Raw genomic sequence first — 18,506 nt, forward strand, 5'->3', positions numbered from 1 at the left:
CAGACTGCATGATCCAGACAGGCTGTATGATACAGACAGACAGTATGATCCAGACAGACTGTATGATCCAGACAGACTGCATGATCCAGACAGGCTATATGATCCAGACAGACTGTATGATCCAGACAGACTGTATGATCCAGACAGATTGCATGATCCAGACAGATTGTATGATCCAGACAGACTGTATGATCCAGACAGAATGTATGATCCAGAAAAACTACATGATCCAGAAAAACTACATGATCCAGAAAGACTGTATGATCCAGAAAGACTGTGTGATCCATCCAGACTGTATGATCCAGAAATACTGTATGATCCAGACAGACTGTATGATCCAGAGGGACTGTATGATCCAGACAGACTGTATGATTCAGACAAACTGTATGATCCAGACAGACTGTATGATCCAGACTGACTCTATGATCCAGACAGACTGTATAATCCAGACAGACTGTATGATCCAGACAGACTACATGATCCAGAAAGACTGTATGATCCAGAAAGACTGTACCTACCTTGAGGTTACCTTGAGGTGCTTCCGTGGCTTAGCGTCCCCACGGCCCGGTCGTCGACCAGGCCTCCTGGTTGCCGGACTGATGAACCAGGCTGTTGGACGCGGCTGCTCGCAGCCTCACGGACGAGTCACAGCCTGGTTGATCAGGTATCCTTTGGAGGTGCTTATCCAGTTCTCTCTTGAACACTGTGAGGGGTCGGCCAGTTATGCCCCTTATGTGTAGTGGAAGCGTGTTGAACAGTCTCGGACCTCTGATGTTGATAGAGTTCTCTCTCAGAGTTCCAGTTGCACCTCTGTATGATCCATCCAGACTGTATGATCCAGAAATACTGTATGATCCAGACTTACTGTATGATCCAGACAGACTGTATGATCCAGACAGACTATATGATCCAGACAGACTGCATGGTCTAGACAGACTATATGATCCAGACAGACTGTATGATCCAGACAGACTATATGATCCAGACAGACTGCATGGTCTAGACAGACTATATGATCCAGACAGACTGTATTATCCAGACAGAATGTATGATCCAGACAGACTGTATGATCCAGACTGACTGTATGGTCCAGACAGACTGTATGATCCAGACAGACTGTATGATCCAGACAGACTGTATGGTCCAGACAGACTGTATGATCCAGACAGACTGTATGATCCAGACCGACTGTATAATCCCGACAGACTGTATGATCCAGACAGACTGTATGATCCTGTCCGACTGTATGATCCCGACAGACTGTATGATCCAGACAGACTGTATGATCCAGACTGACTGTATGATCCAGACCGACTGTATGATCCAGACAGACTGTATGATCCAGACTGACTGTATGATCCAGACAGACTGTATGATCCAGACAGACAGTATGATCCAGACAGATTGTATGATCCAGACAGACTGTATGATCTACACAGATTGTATAATCCAAACAAACTGTATGATCCAGACAGACTGTATGATCCAGACTGACTGCATGATCCAGACAGGCTGTATGATCCATACAGACTCTATGATCCAGACAGACTGCATGATCCAGACAGGCTGTATGATACAGACAGACAGTATGATCCAGACAGACTGTATGATCCAGACAGACTGCATGATCCAGACAGGCTGTATGATCCAGACAGACTGTATGATCCAGACAGACTGTATGATCCAGACAGAATGTATGATCCAGAAAAACTACATGATCCAGAAAAACTACATGATCCAGAAAGACTGTATGATCCAGAAAGACTGTGTGATCCATCCAGACTGTATGATCCAGAAATACTGTATGATCCAGACAGACTGTATGATCCAGAGGGACTGTATGATCCAGACAGACTGTATGATTCAGACAAACTGTATGATCCAGACAGACTGTATGATCCAGACTGACTCTATGATCCAGACAGACTGTATAATCCAGACAGACTGTATGATCCAGACAGACTACATGATCCAGAAAGACTGTATGATCCAGAAAGACTGTACCTACCTTGAGGTTACCTTGAGGTGCTTCCGTGGCTTAGCGTCCCCGCGGCCCGGTCGACGACCAGGCCTCCTGGTTGCCGGACTGATGAACCAGGCTGTTGGACGCGGCTGCTCGCAGCCTGACGGACGAGTCACAGCCTGGTTGATCAGGTATTCCTTTGGAGGTGCTTATCCAGTTCTCTCTTGAACACTGTGAGGGGTCGGCCAGTTATGCCCCTTATGTGTAGTGGAAGCGTGTTGAACAGTCTCGGACCTCTGATGTTGATAGAGTTCTCTCTCAGAGTACCAGTTGCACCTCTGTATGATCCATCCAGACTGTATGATCCAGAAATACTGTATGATCCAGACTTACTGTATGATCCAGACAGACTGTATGATCCAGACAGACTATATGATCCAGACAGACTGCATGGTCTAGACAGACTATATGATCCAGACAGACTGTATGATCCAGACAGACTATATGATCCAGACAGACTGCATGGTCTAGACAGACTATATGATCCAGACAGACTGTATTATCCAGACAGAATGTATGATCCAGACAGACTGTATGATCCAGACTGACTGTATGGTCCAGACAGACTGTATGATCCAGACAGACTGTATGATCCAGACAGACTGTATGGTCCAGACAGACTGTATGATCCAGACAGACTGTATGATCCAGACCGACTGTATAATCCCGACAGACTGTATGATCCAGACAGACTGTATGATCCAGACCGACTGTATGATCCCGACAGACTGTATGATCCAGACAGACTGTATGATCCAGACTGACTGTATGATCCAGACAGACTGTATGATTCACCCAGATTGTATGATTCAGACAGTCTGAATGATTTAGACAGACTGTATGATCCAGACAGACTGATTGATCCAGACAGACTGCAAGGTCCAGAAAACCTGTATGATCCAGACAGACTGTAAGATCAAGACAGATTGTATAATCCAGACAAACTGTATGATCCAGACAGACTGAATGATCCAGACTGACTGCATGATTCACACAGGCTGTATGATCCATTCAGACTGTATGAACCAGACAGACTGTATGATCCAGACAGACTGCATGATCCAGAAAGACTGTATGATCCAGACAGACTGTATGATCCAGACAGACTGTATGATCCAGACAGACTGCATGATCCAGACAGATTGCATGATCCAAAAAGACTGCATAATCCAGACACCCTGTATGATCCATCCAGACTGACTGTATGATCCAGAAAGACTGTATGATCCAGACAGACTGTAAGATCCAGACAGACTGTATGATCCAGACAGACTGTATGATCCAGACAGACTGTATGATCCAGACAGACTGTATGATGCAGACAGACTGTATGATCCAGAAAGACTGTATGATCCAGACCGACTGTATGATCCAGACTGACTGTATGATCCAGACTGACTGTATGATCCAGACAGACTGTATGATCCAGACAGACTGTATGATCCAGACAGATTGTATGATCCAGACAGACTGTATGATCCACACAGATTGTATAATCCAAACAAACTGTATGATCCAGACAGACTGTATGATCCAGACTGACTGCATGATCCAGACAGGCTGTATGATCCATACAGACTCTATGATCCAGACAGACTGCATGATCCAGACAGGCTTTATGATACAGACAGACAGTATGATCCAGACAGACTGTATGATCCAGACAGACTGCATGATCCAGACAGGCTATATGATCCAGACAGACTGTATGATCCAGACAGACTGTATGATCCAGACAGATTGCATGATCCAGACAGATTGTATGATCCAGACAGACTGTATGATCCAGACAGAATGTATGATCCAGAAAAACTACATGATCCAGAAAAACTACATGATCCAGAAAGACTGTATGATCCAGAAAGACTGTGTGATCCATCCAGACTGTATGATCCAGAAATACTGTATGATCCAGACAGACTGTATGATCCAGAGGGACTGTATGATCCAGACAGACTGTATGATTCAGACAAACTGTATGATCCAGACAGACTGTATGATCCAGACTGACTCTATGATCCAGACAGACTGTATAATCCAGACAGACTGTATGATCCAGACAGACTACATGATCCAGAAAGACTGTATGATCCAGAAAGACTGTACCTACCTTGAGGTTACCTTGAGGTGCTTCCGTGGCTTAGCGTCCCCACGGCCCGGTCGTCGACCAGGCCTCCTGGTTGCCGGACTGATGAACCAGGCTGTTGGACGCGGCTGCTCGCAGCCTCACGGACGAGTCACAGCCTGGTTGATCAGGTATCCTTTGGAGGTGCTTATCCAGTTCTCTCTTGAACACTGTGAGGGGTCGGCCAGTTATGCCCCTTATGTGTAGTGGAAGCGTGTTGAACAGTCTCGGACCTCTGATGTTGATAGAGTTCTCTCTCAGAGTTCCAGTTGCACCTCTGTATGATCCATCCAGACTGTATGATCCAGAAATACTGTATGATCCAGACTTACTGTATGATCCAGACAGACTGTATGATCCAGACAGACTATATGATCCAGACAGACTGCATGGTCTAGACAGACTATATGATCCAGACAGACTGTATGATCCAGACAGACTATATGATCCAGACAGACTGCATGGTCTAGACAGACTATATGATCCAGACAGATTGTATTATCCAGACAGAATGTATGATCCAGACAGACTGTATGATCCAGACTGACTGTATGGTCCAGACAGACTGTATGATCCAGACAGACTGTATGATCCAGACAGACTGTATGGTCCAGACAGACTGTATGATCCAGACAGACTGTATGATCCAGACCGACTGTATAATCCCGACAGACTGTATGATCCAGACAGACTGTATGATCCAGACCGACTGAATGATCCCGACAGACTGTATGATCCAGACAGACTGTATGATCCAGACTGACTGTATGATCCAGACCGACTGTATGATCCAGACAGACTGTATGATCCAGACTGACTGTATGATCCAGACAGACTGTATGATCCAGACAGACAGTATGATCCAGACAGATTGTATGATCCAGACAGACTGTATGATCTACACAGATTGTATAATCCAAACAAACTGTATGATCCAGACAGACTGTATGATCCAGACTGACTGCATGATCCAGACAGGCTGTATGATCCATACAGACTCTATGATCCAGACAGACTGCATGATCCAGACAGGCTGTATGATACAGACAGACAGTATGATCCAGACAGACTGTATGATCCAGACAGACTGCATGATCCAGACAGGCTGTATGATCCAGACAGACTGTATGATCCAGACAGACTGTATGATCCAGACAGAATGTATGATCCAGAAAAACTACATGATCCAGAAAAACTACATGATCCAGAAAGACTGTATGATCCAGAAAGACTGTGTGATCCATCCAGACTGTATGATCCAGAAATACTGTATGATCCAGACAGACTGTATGATCCAGAGGGACTGTATGATCCAGACAGACTGTATGATTCAGACAAACTGTATGATCCAGACAGACTGTATGATCCAGACTGACTCTATGATCCAGACTGACTGTATAATCCAGACAGACTGTATGATCCAGACAGACTACATGATCCAGAAAGACTGTATGATCCAGAAAGACTGTACCTACCTTGAGGTTACCTTGAGGTGCTTCCGTGGCTTAGCGTCCCCGCGGCCCGGTCGTCGACCAGGCCTCCTGGTTGCCGGACTGATGAACCAGGCTGTTGGACGCGGCTGCTCGCAGCCTGATGGACGAGTCACAGCCTGGTTGATCAGGTATTCCTTTGGAGGTGCTTATCCAGTTCTCTCTTGAACACTGTGAGGGGTCGGCCAGTTATGCCCCTTATGTGTAGTGGAAGCGTGTTGAACAGTCTCGGACCTCTGATGTTGATAGAGTTCTCTCTCAGAGTACCAGTTGCACCTCTGTATGATCCATCCAGACTGTATGATCCAGAAATACTGTATGATCCAGACTTACTGTATGATCCAGACAGACTGTATGATCCAGACAGACTATATGATCCAGACAGACTGCATGGTCTAGACAGACTATATGATCCAGACAGACTGTATGATCCAGACAGACTATATGATCCAGACAGACTGCATGGTCTAGACAGACTATATGATCCAGACAGACTGTATTATCCAGACAGAATGTATGATCCAGACAGACTGTATGATCCAGACTGACTGTATGGTCCAGACAGACTGTATGATCCAGACAGACTGTATGATCCAGACAGACTGTATGGTCCAGACAGACTGTATGATCCAGACAGACTGTATGATCCAGACCGACTGTATAATCCCGACAGACTGTATGATCCAGACAGACTGTATGATCCAGACCGACTGTATGATCCCGACAGACTGTATGATCCAGACAGACTGTATGATCCAGACTGACTGTATGATCCAGACAGACTGTATGATTCACCCAGATTGTATGATTCAGACAGTCTGAATGATTTAGACAGACTGTATGATCCAGACAGACTGATTGATCCAGACAGACTGCAAGGTCCAGAAAGCCTGTATGATCCAGACAGACTGTAAGATCAAGACAGATTGTATAATCCAGACAAACTGTATGATCCAGACAGACTGAATGATCCAGACTGACTGCATGATTCACACAGGCTGTATGATCCATTCAGACTGTATGAACCAGACAGACTGTATGATCCAGACAGACTGCATGATCCAGAAAGACTGTATGATCCAGATAGACTGTATGATCCAGACAGACTGTATGATCCAGACAGACTGCATGATCCAGACAGATTGCATGATCCAAAAAGACTGCATAATCCAGACACCCTGTATGATCCATCCAGACTGACTGTATGATCCAGAAAGACTGTATGATCCAGACAGACTGTAAGATCCAGACAGACTGTATGATCCAGACAGACTGTATGATCCAGACAGACTGTATGATCCTGACAGACTGTATGATCCAGACAGACTGTATGATGCAGACAGACTGTATGATCCAGAAAGACTGTATGATCCAGACCGACTGTATGATCCAGACAGACTGTATGATCCAGACTGACTGTATGATCCAGACAGACTGTATGATCCAGACAGACTGTATGATCCAGACAGATTGTATGATCCAGACAGACTGTATGATCCACACAGATTGTATAATCCAAACAAACTGTATGATCCAGACAGACTGTATGATCCAGACTGACTGCATGATCCAGACAGGCTGTATGATCCATACCGACTCTATGATCCAGACAGACTGCATGATCCAGACAGGCTTTATGATACAGACAGACAGTATGATCCAGACAGACTGTATGATCCAGACAGACTGCATGATCCAGACAGGCTATATGATCCAGACAGACTGTATGATCCAGACAGACTGTATGATCCAGACAGATTGCATGATCCAGACAGATTGTATGATCCAGACAGACTGTATGATCCAGACAGAATGTATGATCCAGAAAAACTACATGATCCAGAAAAACTACATGATCCAGAAAGACTGTATGATCCAGAAAGACTGTGTGATCCATCCAGACTGTATGATCCAGAAATACTGTATGATCCAGACAGACTGTATGATCCAGAGGGACTGTATGATCCAGACAGACTGTATGATTCAGACAAACTGTATGATCCAGACAGACTGTATGATCCAGACTGACTCTATGATCCAGACAGACTGTATAATCCAGACAGACTGTATGATCCAGACAGACTACATGATCCAGAAAGACTGTATGATCCAGAAAGACTGTACCTACCTTGAGGTTACCTTGAGGTGCTTCCGTGGCTTAGCGTCCCCACGGCCCGGTCGTCGACCAGGCCTCCTGGTTGCCGGACTGATGAACCAGGCTGTTGGACGCGGCTGCTCGCAGCCTCACGGACGAGTCACAGCCTGGTTGATCAGGTATCCTTTGGAGGTGCTTATCCAGTTCTCTCTTGAACACTGTGAGGGGTCGGCCAGTTATGCCCCTTATGTGTAGTGGAAGCGTGTTGAACAGTCTCGGACCTCTGATGTTGATAGAGTTCTCTCTCAGAGTTCCAGTTGCACCTCTGTATGATCCATCCAGACTGTATGATCCAGAAATACTGTATGATCCAGACTTACTGTATGATCCAGACAGACTGTATGATCCAGACAGACTATATGATCCAGACAGACTGCATGGTCTAGACAGACTATATGATCCAGACAGACTGTATGATCCAGACAGACTATATGATCCAGACAGACTGCATGGTCTAGACAGACTATATGATCCAGACAGACTGTATTATCCAGACAGAATGTATGATCCAGACAGACTGTATGATCCAGACAGACTGTATGGTCCAGACAGACTGTATGATCCAGACAGACTGTATGATCCAGACAGACTGTATGGTCCAGACAGACTGTATGATCCAGACAGACTGTATGATCCAGACCGACTGTATAATCCCGACAGACTGTATGATCCAGACAGACTGTATGATCCAGACCGACTGTATGATCCCGACAGACTGTATGATCCAGACAGACTGTATGATCCAGACTGACTGTATGATCCAGACCGACTGTATGATCCAGACAGACTGTATGATCCAGACTGACTGTATGATCCAGACAGACTGTATGATCCAGACAGACAGTATGATCCAGACAGATTGTATGATCCAGACAGACTGTATGATCTACACAGATTGTATAATCCAAACAAACTGTATGATCCAGACAGACTGTATGATCCAGACTGACTGCATGATCCAGACAGGCTGTATGATCCATACAGACTCTATGATCCAGACAGACTGCATGATCCAGACAGGCTGTATGATACAGACAGACAGTATGATCCAGACAGACTGTATGATCCAGACAGACTGCATGATCCAGACAGGCTGTATGATCCAGACAGACTGTATGATCCAGACAGACTGTATGATCCAGACAGAATGTATGATCCAGAAAAACTACATGATCCAGAAAAACTACATGATCCAGAAAGACTGTATGATCCAGAAAGACTGTGTGATCCATCCAGACTGTATGATCCAGAAATACTGTATGATCCAGACAGACTGTATGATCCAGAGGGACTGTATGATCCAGACAGACTGTATGATTCAGACAAACTGTATGATCCAGACAGACTGTATGATCCAGACTGACTCTATGATCCAGACAGACTGTATAATCCAGACAGACTGTATGATCCAGACAGACTACATGATCCAGAAAGACTGTATGATCCAGAAAGACTGTACCTACCTTGAGGTTACCTTGAGGTGCTTCCGTGGCTTAGCGTCCCCGCGGCCCGGTCGTCGACCAGGCCTCCTGGTTGCCGGACTGATGAACCAGGCTGTTGGACGCGGCTGCTCGCAGCCTGACGGACGAGTCACAGCCTGGTTGATCAGGTATTCCTTTGGAGGTGCTTATCCAGTTCTCTCTTGAACACTGTGAGGGGTCGGCCAGTTATGCCCCTTATGTGTAGTGGAAGCGTGTTGAACAGTCTCGGACCTCTGATGTTGATAGAGTTCTCTCTCAGAGTACCAGTTGCACCTCTGTATGATCCATCCAGACTGTATGATCCAGAAATACTGTATGATCCAGACTTACTGTATGATCCAGACAGACTGTATGATCCAGACAGACTATATGATCCAGACAGACTGCATGGTCTAGACAGACTATATGATCCAGACAGACTGTATGATCCAGACAGACTATATGATCCAGACAGACTGCATGGTCTAGACAGACTATATGATCCAGACAGACTGTATTATCCAGACAGAATGTATGATCCAGACAGACTGTATGATCCAGACTGACTGTATGGTCCAGACAGACTGTATGATCCAGACAGACTGTATGATCCAGACAGACTGTATGGTCCAGACAGACTGTATGATCCAGACAGACTGTATGATCCAGACCGACTGTATAATCCCGACAGACTGTATGATCCAGACAGACTGTATGATCCAGACCGACTGTATGATCCCGACAGACTGTATGATCCAGACAGACTGTATGATCCAGACTGACTGTATGATCCAGACAGACTGTATGATTCACCCAGATTGTATGATTCAGACAGTCTGAATGATTTAGACAGACTGTATGATCCAGACAGACTGATTGATCCAGACAGACTGCAAGGTCCAGAAAGCCTGTATGATCCAGACAGACTGTAAGATCAAGACAGATTGTATAATCCAGACAAACTGTATGATCCAGACAGACTGAATGATCCAGACTGACTGCATGATTCACACAGGCTGTATGATCCATTCAGACTGAATGAACCAGACAGACTGTATGATCCAGACAGACTGCATGATCCAGAAAGACTGTATGATCCAGACAGACTGTATGATCCAGACAGACTGTATGATCCAGACAGACTGCATGATCCAGACAGATTGCATGATCCAAAAAGACTGCATAATCCAGACACCCTGTATGATCCATCCAGACTGACTGTATGATCCAGAAAGACTGTATGATCCAGACAGACTGTAAGATCCAGACAGACTGTATGATCCAGACAGACTGTATGATCCAGACAGACTGTATGATCCTGACAGACTGTATGATCCAGACAGACTGTATGATGCAGACAGACTGTATGATCCAGAAAGACTGTATGATCCAGACCGACTGTATGATCCAGACAGACTGTATGATCCAGACTGACTGTATGATCCAGACAGACTGTATGATCCAGACAGACTGTATGATCCAGACAGATTGTATGATCCAGACAGACTGTATGATCCACACAGATTGTATAATCCAAACAAACTGTATGATCCAGACAGACTGTATGATCCAGACTGACTGCATGATCCAGACAGGCTGTATGATCCATACAGACTCTATGATCCAGACAGACTGCATGATCCAGACAGGCTTTATGATACAGACAGACAGTATGATCCAGACAGACTGTATGATCCAGACAGACTGCATGATCCAGACAGGCTATATGATCCAGACAGACTGTATGATCCAGACAGACTGTATGATCCAGACAGATTGCATGATCCAGACAGACTGTATGATCCAGACAGATTGTATGATTAGGACAGACTGTATGATCCAGAGAGACTGTATGATCCAGACAGACTGTATGATCCAGACAGTCTGTATGATCCAGACAGACTGTATGATCCAGACAGACTGTATGTTCCAGACAGACTGTATGATCCAGACAGACTGTATGATCCAGACAGAGTGTATGATCCAGACAGACTGTATGGTTCAGACAGACTGTATGATCCAGACAGACTGTATGATCCAGAACGACTGTATGATCCCGACAGACTGTATGATCTAGACAGACAGTATGAACCAGACCGACTGTATGATCCCCACAGACTGTATGATCCAGACAGACTGTATGATCCAGAGAGACTGTATGATCCAGAGACTGTATGATCCAGACAGACTGTATGATTCACCCAGACTGTATGATCCAGACAGTCTGTATGATCCAGACAGACTGTATGATCCAGACAGACTGTATGATCCAGACAGACTGTATGGTCTAGAAAAACTGTATGATCCAGACAGACTGTAAGATCCAGACAGATTCTATAATGCAGACAAACTGTATGATCCAGACAGACTGTATGATCCAGACTGACTGCATGATCCAGACAGGCTGTATGATCCATTCAGACTGTATGATCTAGACAGACTGTATGATCCATCCAGACTGTATGATCCAGAAATACTGTATGATCCAGACTTACTGTATGATCCAGACAGACTGTATGATCCAGACAGACTATATGATCCAGACAGACTGCATGGTCTAGACAGACTATATGATCCAGACAGACTGTATGATCCAGACAGACTATATGATCCAGACAGACTGCATGGTCTAGACAGACTATATGATCCAGACAGACTGTATTATCCAGACAGAATGTATGATCCAGACAGACTGTATGATCCAGACTGACTGTATGGTCCAGACAGACTGTATGATCCAGACAGACTGTATGATCCAGACAGACTGTATGGTCCAGACAGACTGTATGATCCAGACAGACTGTATGATCCAGACCGACTGTATAATCCCGACAGACTGTATGATCCAGACAGACTGTATGATCCAGACCGACTGTATGATCCCGACAGACTGTATGATCCAGACAGACTGTATGATCCAGACTGACTGTATGATCCAGACAGACTGTATGATTCACCCAGATTGTATGATTCAGACAGTCTGAATGATTTAGACAGACTGTATGATCCAGACAGACTGATTGATCCAGACAGACTGCAAGGTCCAGAAAGCCTGTATGATCCAGACAGACTGTATGATCCAGACAGACTGTATGATCCAGACGACTGCATGATCCAGACAGATTGCATGATCCAAAAAGACTGCATAATCCAGACACCCTGTATGATCCATCCAGACTGACTGTATGATCCAGAAAGACTGTATGATCCAGACAGACTGTAAGATCCAGACAGACTGTATGATCCAGACAGACTGTATGATCCAGACAGACTGTATGATCCTGACAGACTGTATGATCCAGACAGACTGTATGACGCAGACAGACTGTATGATCCAGAAAGACTGTATGATCCAGACCGACTGTATGATCCAGACAGACTGTATGATCCAGACTGACTGTATGATCCAGAAAGACTGTATGATCCAGACAGACTGTATGATCCAGACAGATTGTATGATCCAGACAGACTGTATGATCCACACAGATTGTATAATCCAAACAAACTGTATGATCCAGACAGACTGTATGATCCAGACTGACTGCATGATCCAGACAGGCTGTATGATCCATACAGACTCTATGATCCAGACAGACTGCATGATCCAGACAGGCTTTATGATACAGACAGACAGTATGATCCAGACAGACTGTATGATCCAGACAGACTGCATGATCCAGACAGGCGATATGATCCAGACAGACTGTATGATCCAGACAGACTGTATGATCCAGACAGATTGTATGATCCAGACAGACTGTATGATCCAGACAGATTGTATGATTAGGATAGACTGTATGATCCAGAGAGACTGTATGATCCAGACAGACTGTATGATCCAGACAGTCTGTATGATCCAGGCAGACTGTATGATCCAGACAGATTGTATGTTCCAGACAGACTGTATGATCCAGACAGACTGTATGACCCAGACAGAGTGTATGATCCAGACAGACTGTATGGTTCAGACAGACTGTATGATCCAGACAGACTGTATGATCCAGAACGACTGTATGATCCCGACAGACTGTATGATCTAGACAGACAGTATGAACCAGACCGACTATATGATCCCCACAGACTGTATGATCCAGACAGACTGTATGATCCAGAGAGACTGTATGATCCAGAGACTGTATGATCCAGACAGACTGTATGATTCACCCAGACTGTATGATCCAGACAGTCTGTATGATCCAGACAGACTGTATGATCCAGACAGACTGTATGATCCAGACAGACTGTATGGTCTAGAAAAACTGTATGATCCAGACAGACTGTAAGATCCAGACAGATTCTATAATGCAGACAAACTGTATGATCCAGACAGACTGTATGATCCAGACTGACTGCATGATCCAGACAGGCTGTATGATCCATTCAGACTGTATGATCTAGACAGACTGTATGATCCATCCAGACTGTATGATCCAGAAATACTGTATGATCCAGACTTACTGTATGATCCAGACAGACTGTATGATCCAGACAGACTATATGATCCAGACAGACTGCATGGTCTAGACAGACTATATGATCCAGACAGACTGTATGATCCAGACAGACTATATGATCCAGACAGACTGCATGGTCTAGACAGACTATATGATCCAGACAGACTGTATTATCCAGACAGAATGTATGATCCAGACAGACTGTATGATCCAGACTGACTGTATGGTCCAGACAGACTGTATGATCCAGACAGACTGTATGATCCAGACAGACTGTATGGTCCAGACAGACTGTATGATCCAGACAGACTGTATGATCCAGACCGACTGTATAATCCCGACAGACTGTATGATCCAGACAGACTGTATGATCCAGACCGACTGTATGATCCCGACAGACTGTATGATCCAGACAGACTGTATGATCCAGACTGACTGTATGATCCAGACAGACTGTATGATTCACCCAGATTGTATGATTCAGACAGTCTGAATGATTTAGACAGACTGTATGATCCAGACAGACTGATTGGTCCAGACAGACTGCAAGGTCCAGAAAGCCTGTATGATCCAGACAGACTGTAAGATCAAGACAGATTGTATAATTCAGACAAACTGTATGATCCAGACAGACTGAATGATCCAGACTGACTGCATGATTCACACAGGCTGTATGATCCATTCAGACTGTATGAACCAGACAGACTGTATGATCCAGATAGACTGCATGATCCAGAAAGACTGTATGATCCAGACAGACTGTATGATCCAGACAGACTGTATGATCCAGACAGACTGCATGATCCAGACAGATTGCATGATCCAAAAAGACTGCATAATCCAGACACCCTGTATGATCCATCCAGACTGACTGTATGATCCAGAAAGACTGTATGATCCAGACAGACTGTAAGATCCAGACAGACTGTATGATCCAGACAGACTGTATGATCCAGACAGACTGTATGATCCTGACAGACTGTATGATCAAGAAAGACTGTATGATGCAGACAGACTGTATGATCCAGAAAGACTGTATGATCCAGACCGACTGTATGATCCAGACAGACTGTATGATCCAGACTGACTGTATGATCCAGACAGACTGTATGATCCAGACAGACTGTATGATCCAGACAGATTGTATGATCCAGACAGACTGTATAATCCACACAGATTGTATAATCCAAACAAACTGTATGATCCAGACAGACTGTATGATCCAGACTGACTGCATGATCCAGACAGGCTGTATGATCCATACAGACTCTATGATCCAGACAGACTGCATGATCCAGACAGGCTTTATGATACAGACAGACAGTATGATCCAGACAGACTGTATGATCCAGACAGACTGCATGATCCAGACAGGCTATATGATCCAGACAGACTGTATGATCCAGACAGACTGTATGATCCAGACAGATTGTATGATCCAGACAGACTGTATGATCCAGACAGATTGTATGATTAGGACAGACTGTATGATCCAGAGAGACTGTATGATCCAGACAGACTGTATGATCCAGACAGTCTGTATGATCCAGACAGACTGTATGATCCAGACAGACTGTATGTTCCAGACAGACTGTATGATCCAGACAGACTGTATGATCCAGACAGAGTGTATGATCCAGACAGACTGTATGGTTCAGACAGACTGTATGATCCAGACAGACTGTATGATCCAGAACGACTGTATGATCCCGACAGACTGTATTATCTAGACAGACAGTATGAACCAGACCGACTGTATGATCCCCACAGACTGTATGACCAGACAGACTGTATGATCCAGAGAGACTGTATGATCCAGAGACTGTATGATCCAGACAGACTGTATGATTCACCCAGACTGTATGATCCAGACAGTCTGTATGATCCAGACAGACTGTATGATCCAGACAGACTGTATGATCCAGACAGACTGTATGGTCTAGAAAAACTGTATGATCCAGACAGACTGTAAGATCCAGACAGATTCTATAATGCAGACAAACTGTATGATCCAGACAGACTGTATGATCCAGACTGACTGCATGATCCAGACAGGCTGTATGATCCATTCTGACTGTATGATCTAGACAGACTGTATGATCCATCCAGACTGTATGATCCAGAAATACTGTAAGATCCAGACTTACTGTATGATCCAGACAGACTGTATGATCCAGACAGACTATATGATCCAGACAGACTGCATGGTCTAGACAGACTATATGATAAAGACAGACTGTATGATCCAGACAGACTATATGATCCAGACAGACTGCATGGTCTAGACAGACTATATGATCCAGACAGACTGTATTATCCAGACAGAATGTATGATCCAGACAGACTGTATGATCCAGACTGACTGTATGGTCCAGACAGACTGTATGATCCAGACAGACTGTATGATCCAGACAGACTGTATGGTCCAGACAGACTGTATGATCCAGACAGACTGTATGATCCAGACCGACTGTATAATCCCGACAGACTGTATGATCCAGACAGACTGTATGATCCAGACCGACTGTATGATCCCGACAGACTGTATGATCCAGACAGACTGTATGATCCAGACTGACTGTATGATCCAGACAGACTGTATGATTCACCCAGATTGTATGATTCAGACATTCTGAATGATTTAGACAGACTGTATGATCCAGACAGACTGATTGATCCAGACAGACTGCAAGGTCCAGAAAGCCTGTATGATCCAGACAGACTGTAAGATCAAGACAGATTGTATAATCCAGATAAACTGTATGATCCAGACAGACTGAATGATCCTGACTGACTGCATGATTCACACAGGCTGTATGATCCATTCAGACTGTATGAACCAGACAGACTGTATGATCCAGACAGACTGCATGATCCAGAAAGACTGTATGATCCAGACAGACTGTATGATCCAGACAGACTGTATGATCCAGACAGACTGCATGATCCAGACAGATTGCATGATCCAAAAAGACTGCATAATCCAGACACCCTGTATGATCCATCCAGACTGACTGTATGATCCAGAAAGACTGTATGATCCAGACAGACTGTAAGATCCAGACAGACTGTATGATCCAGACAGACTGTATGATCCAGACAGACTGTATGATCCTGACAGACTGTATGATCCAGACAGACTGTATGATCCAGACAGACTGTATGATCCAGAAAGACTGTATGATCCAGACCGACTGTATGATCCAGACAGACTGTATGATCCAGACTGACTGTATGATCCAGACAGACTGTATGATCCAGACAGACTGTATGATCCAGACAGATTGTATGATCCAGACAGACTGTATGATCCACACAGATTGTATAATCCAAACAAACTGTATGATCCAGACAGACTGTATGATCCAGACTGACTGCATGATCCAGACAGGCTGTATGATCCATACAGACTCTATGATCCAGACAGACTGCATGATCCAGACAGGCTTTATGATACAGACAGACAGTATGATCCAGACAGACTGTATGATCCAGACAGACTGCATGATCCAGACAGGCTGTATGATCCAGACAGACTGTATGATCCAGACAGACTGTATGATCCAGACAGATTGTATGATCCAGACAGACTGAATGATCCAGACAGATTGTATGATTAGGACAGACTGTATGATCCAGAGAGACTGTATGATCCAGACAGACTGTATGATCCAGACAGTCTGTATGATCCAGACAGACTGTATGATCCAGACAGACTGTATGTTCCAGACAGACTGTATGATCCAGACAGACTGTATGATCCAGACAGAGTGTATGATCCAGACAGACTGTATGGTTCAGACAGACTGTATGATCCAGACAGACTGTATGATCCAGAACGACTGTATGATCCCGACAGACTGTATGATTTAGACAGACAGTATGAACCAGACCGACTGTATGATCCCCACAGACTGTATGATCCAGACAGACTGTATGATCCAGAGAGACTGTATGATCCAGAGACTGTATGATCCAGACAGACTGTATGATTCACCCAGACTGTATGATGCAGACAGTCTGTATGATCCAGACAGACTGTATGATCCAGACAGACTGTATGATCCAGACAGACTGTATGGTCTAGAAAAACTGTATGATGCAGACAGACTGTAAGATCCAGACAGATTCTATAATGCAGACAAACTGTATGATCCAGACAGACTGTATGATCCAGACTGACTGCATGATCCAGACAGGCTGTATGATCCATTCAGACTGTATGATCTAGACAGACTGTATGATCCAGACAGACTGTATGATCCTGACAGGCATTATGATCCAGAGAGACTGTATGATCCAGACCGACTGTATGATCCAGACAGACTGCATGATCCAGACAGGCTGTATGATCCAGACAGATTGAAAAACAGAAAGACAGACAGAAAGACAGAAAGACTGCATGATACAGACAGACAGACAGACACACAGACACGCAGACACAGACAGACAGACAGACAGACAGACAGACAGACAGACAGACAGACAGACAGACAGACAGACAGACAGACAGACAGACAGACAGACAGACAGACAGGCAGACAGACAGACTGTATGATCCAGACAGACTGTATGATGCAGACATACTGCATGGTCCAGACAAGCTGAATGATCCAGACAGACAGAAAAGCAGAAAGACAGACAGAAAGACTGAATGATACAGACAGACGGGAAGACTGCATGATACAGGCAGACGGGAAGACTGCATGATACAGACAGACAGACAGACAGACAGACAGACAGACAGACAGACAGACAGACAGACAGACAGACAGACAGACAGACAGACAGACAGACAG

General features: G+C 44.7%; 6 protein-coding genes across 6 annotated transcripts in view; all 6 read left to right on the forward strand.

The window, feature by feature from the left end:
• Positions 1 to 202: 202 nt before the first annotated feature.
• On the forward strand, positions 203 to 1,080 carry LOC138358527 (cerebellar degeneration-related antigen 1-like). Its single transcript, XM_069316505.1, has 2 exons — positions 203 to 348; positions 828 to 1,080. Exons 1-2 carry the CDS (start codon positions 203 to 205, stop codon positions 1,078 to 1,080), a joined length of 399 nt encoding a protein of 132 aa, XP_069172606.1.
• A 612-nt stretch (positions 1,081 to 1,692) lies between these two features.
• Positions 1,693 to 3,231, forward strand: LOC138358528 (E3 ubiquitin-protein ligase RNF12-B-like). Its single transcript, XM_069316506.1, has 3 exons — positions 1,693 to 1,838; positions 2,823 to 2,933; positions 3,039 to 3,231. The coding sequence occupies exons 1-3, from the start codon at positions 1,693 to 1,695 to the stop codon at positions 3,229 to 3,231; spliced, it is 450 nt and encodes a 149-aa protein (XP_069172607.1).
• A 586-nt stretch (positions 3,232 to 3,817) lies between these two features.
• Positions 3,818 to 4,695, forward strand: LOC138358529 (cerebellar degeneration-related antigen 1-like). The gene is made up of 2 exons (XM_069316507.1): positions 3,818 to 3,963; positions 4,443 to 4,695. Exons 1-2 carry the CDS (start codon positions 3,818 to 3,820, stop codon positions 4,693 to 4,695), a joined length of 399 nt encoding a protein of 132 aa, XP_069172608.1.
• A 612-nt stretch (positions 4,696 to 5,307) lies between these two features.
• Positions 5,308 to 6,846, forward strand: LOC138358530 (E3 ubiquitin-protein ligase RNF12-B-like). Its single transcript, XM_069316508.1, has 3 exons — positions 5,308 to 5,453; positions 6,438 to 6,548; positions 6,654 to 6,846. The coding sequence occupies exons 1-3, from the start codon at positions 5,308 to 5,310 to the stop codon at positions 6,844 to 6,846; spliced, it is 450 nt and encodes a 149-aa protein (XP_069172609.1).
• A 604-nt stretch (positions 6,847 to 7,450) lies between these two features.
• LOC138358531 (E3 ubiquitin-protein ligase RNF12-B-like) lies at positions 7,451 to 8,544 on the forward strand. Its single transcript, XM_069316510.1, has 2 exons — positions 7,451 to 7,596; positions 8,043 to 8,544. The coding sequence occupies exons 1-2, from the start codon at positions 7,451 to 7,453 to the stop codon at positions 8,542 to 8,544; spliced, it is 648 nt and encodes a 215-aa protein (XP_069172611.1).
• Positions 8,545 to 8,940: 396 nt separating this feature from the next.
• The window catches only part of LOC138358532 (uro-adherence factor A-like), a 13,501-nt gene continuing 3,935 nt past the window's right edge, over positions 8,941 to 18,506 (forward strand). The window contains exons 1-11 of the mRNA XM_069316511.1: positions 8,941 to 9,086; positions 10,071 to 10,181; positions 10,269 to 10,451; positions 11,675 to 11,947; positions 12,215 to 12,414; positions 13,078 to 13,372; positions 13,638 to 13,910; positions 14,376 to 14,558; positions 16,321 to 16,431; positions 16,537 to 16,723; positions 17,653 to 17,819. Of these exons, the coding sequence (XP_069172612.1) occupies positions 8,941 to 9,086; positions 10,071 to 10,181; positions 10,269 to 10,451; positions 11,675 to 11,947; positions 12,215 to 12,414; positions 13,078 to 13,372; positions 13,638 to 13,910; positions 14,376 to 14,558; positions 16,321 to 16,431; positions 16,537 to 16,723; positions 17,653 to 17,819 (2,129 nt within the window). The remainder of the gene's footprint in view (positions 9,087 to 10,070; positions 10,182 to 10,268; positions 10,452 to 11,674; positions 11,948 to 12,214; positions 12,415 to 13,077; positions 13,373 to 13,637; positions 13,911 to 14,375; positions 14,559 to 16,320; positions 16,432 to 16,536; positions 16,724 to 17,652; positions 17,820 to 18,506) is intronic.

This window comes from Procambarus clarkii, chromosome 84 (genome assembly GCF_040958095.1).
Source record: "Procambarus clarkii isolate CNS0578487 chromosome 84, FALCON_Pclarkii_2.0, whole genome shotgun sequence".
NCBI lineage: Eukaryota > Metazoa > Arthropoda > Malacostraca > Decapoda > Cambaridae > Procambarus > Procambarus clarkii.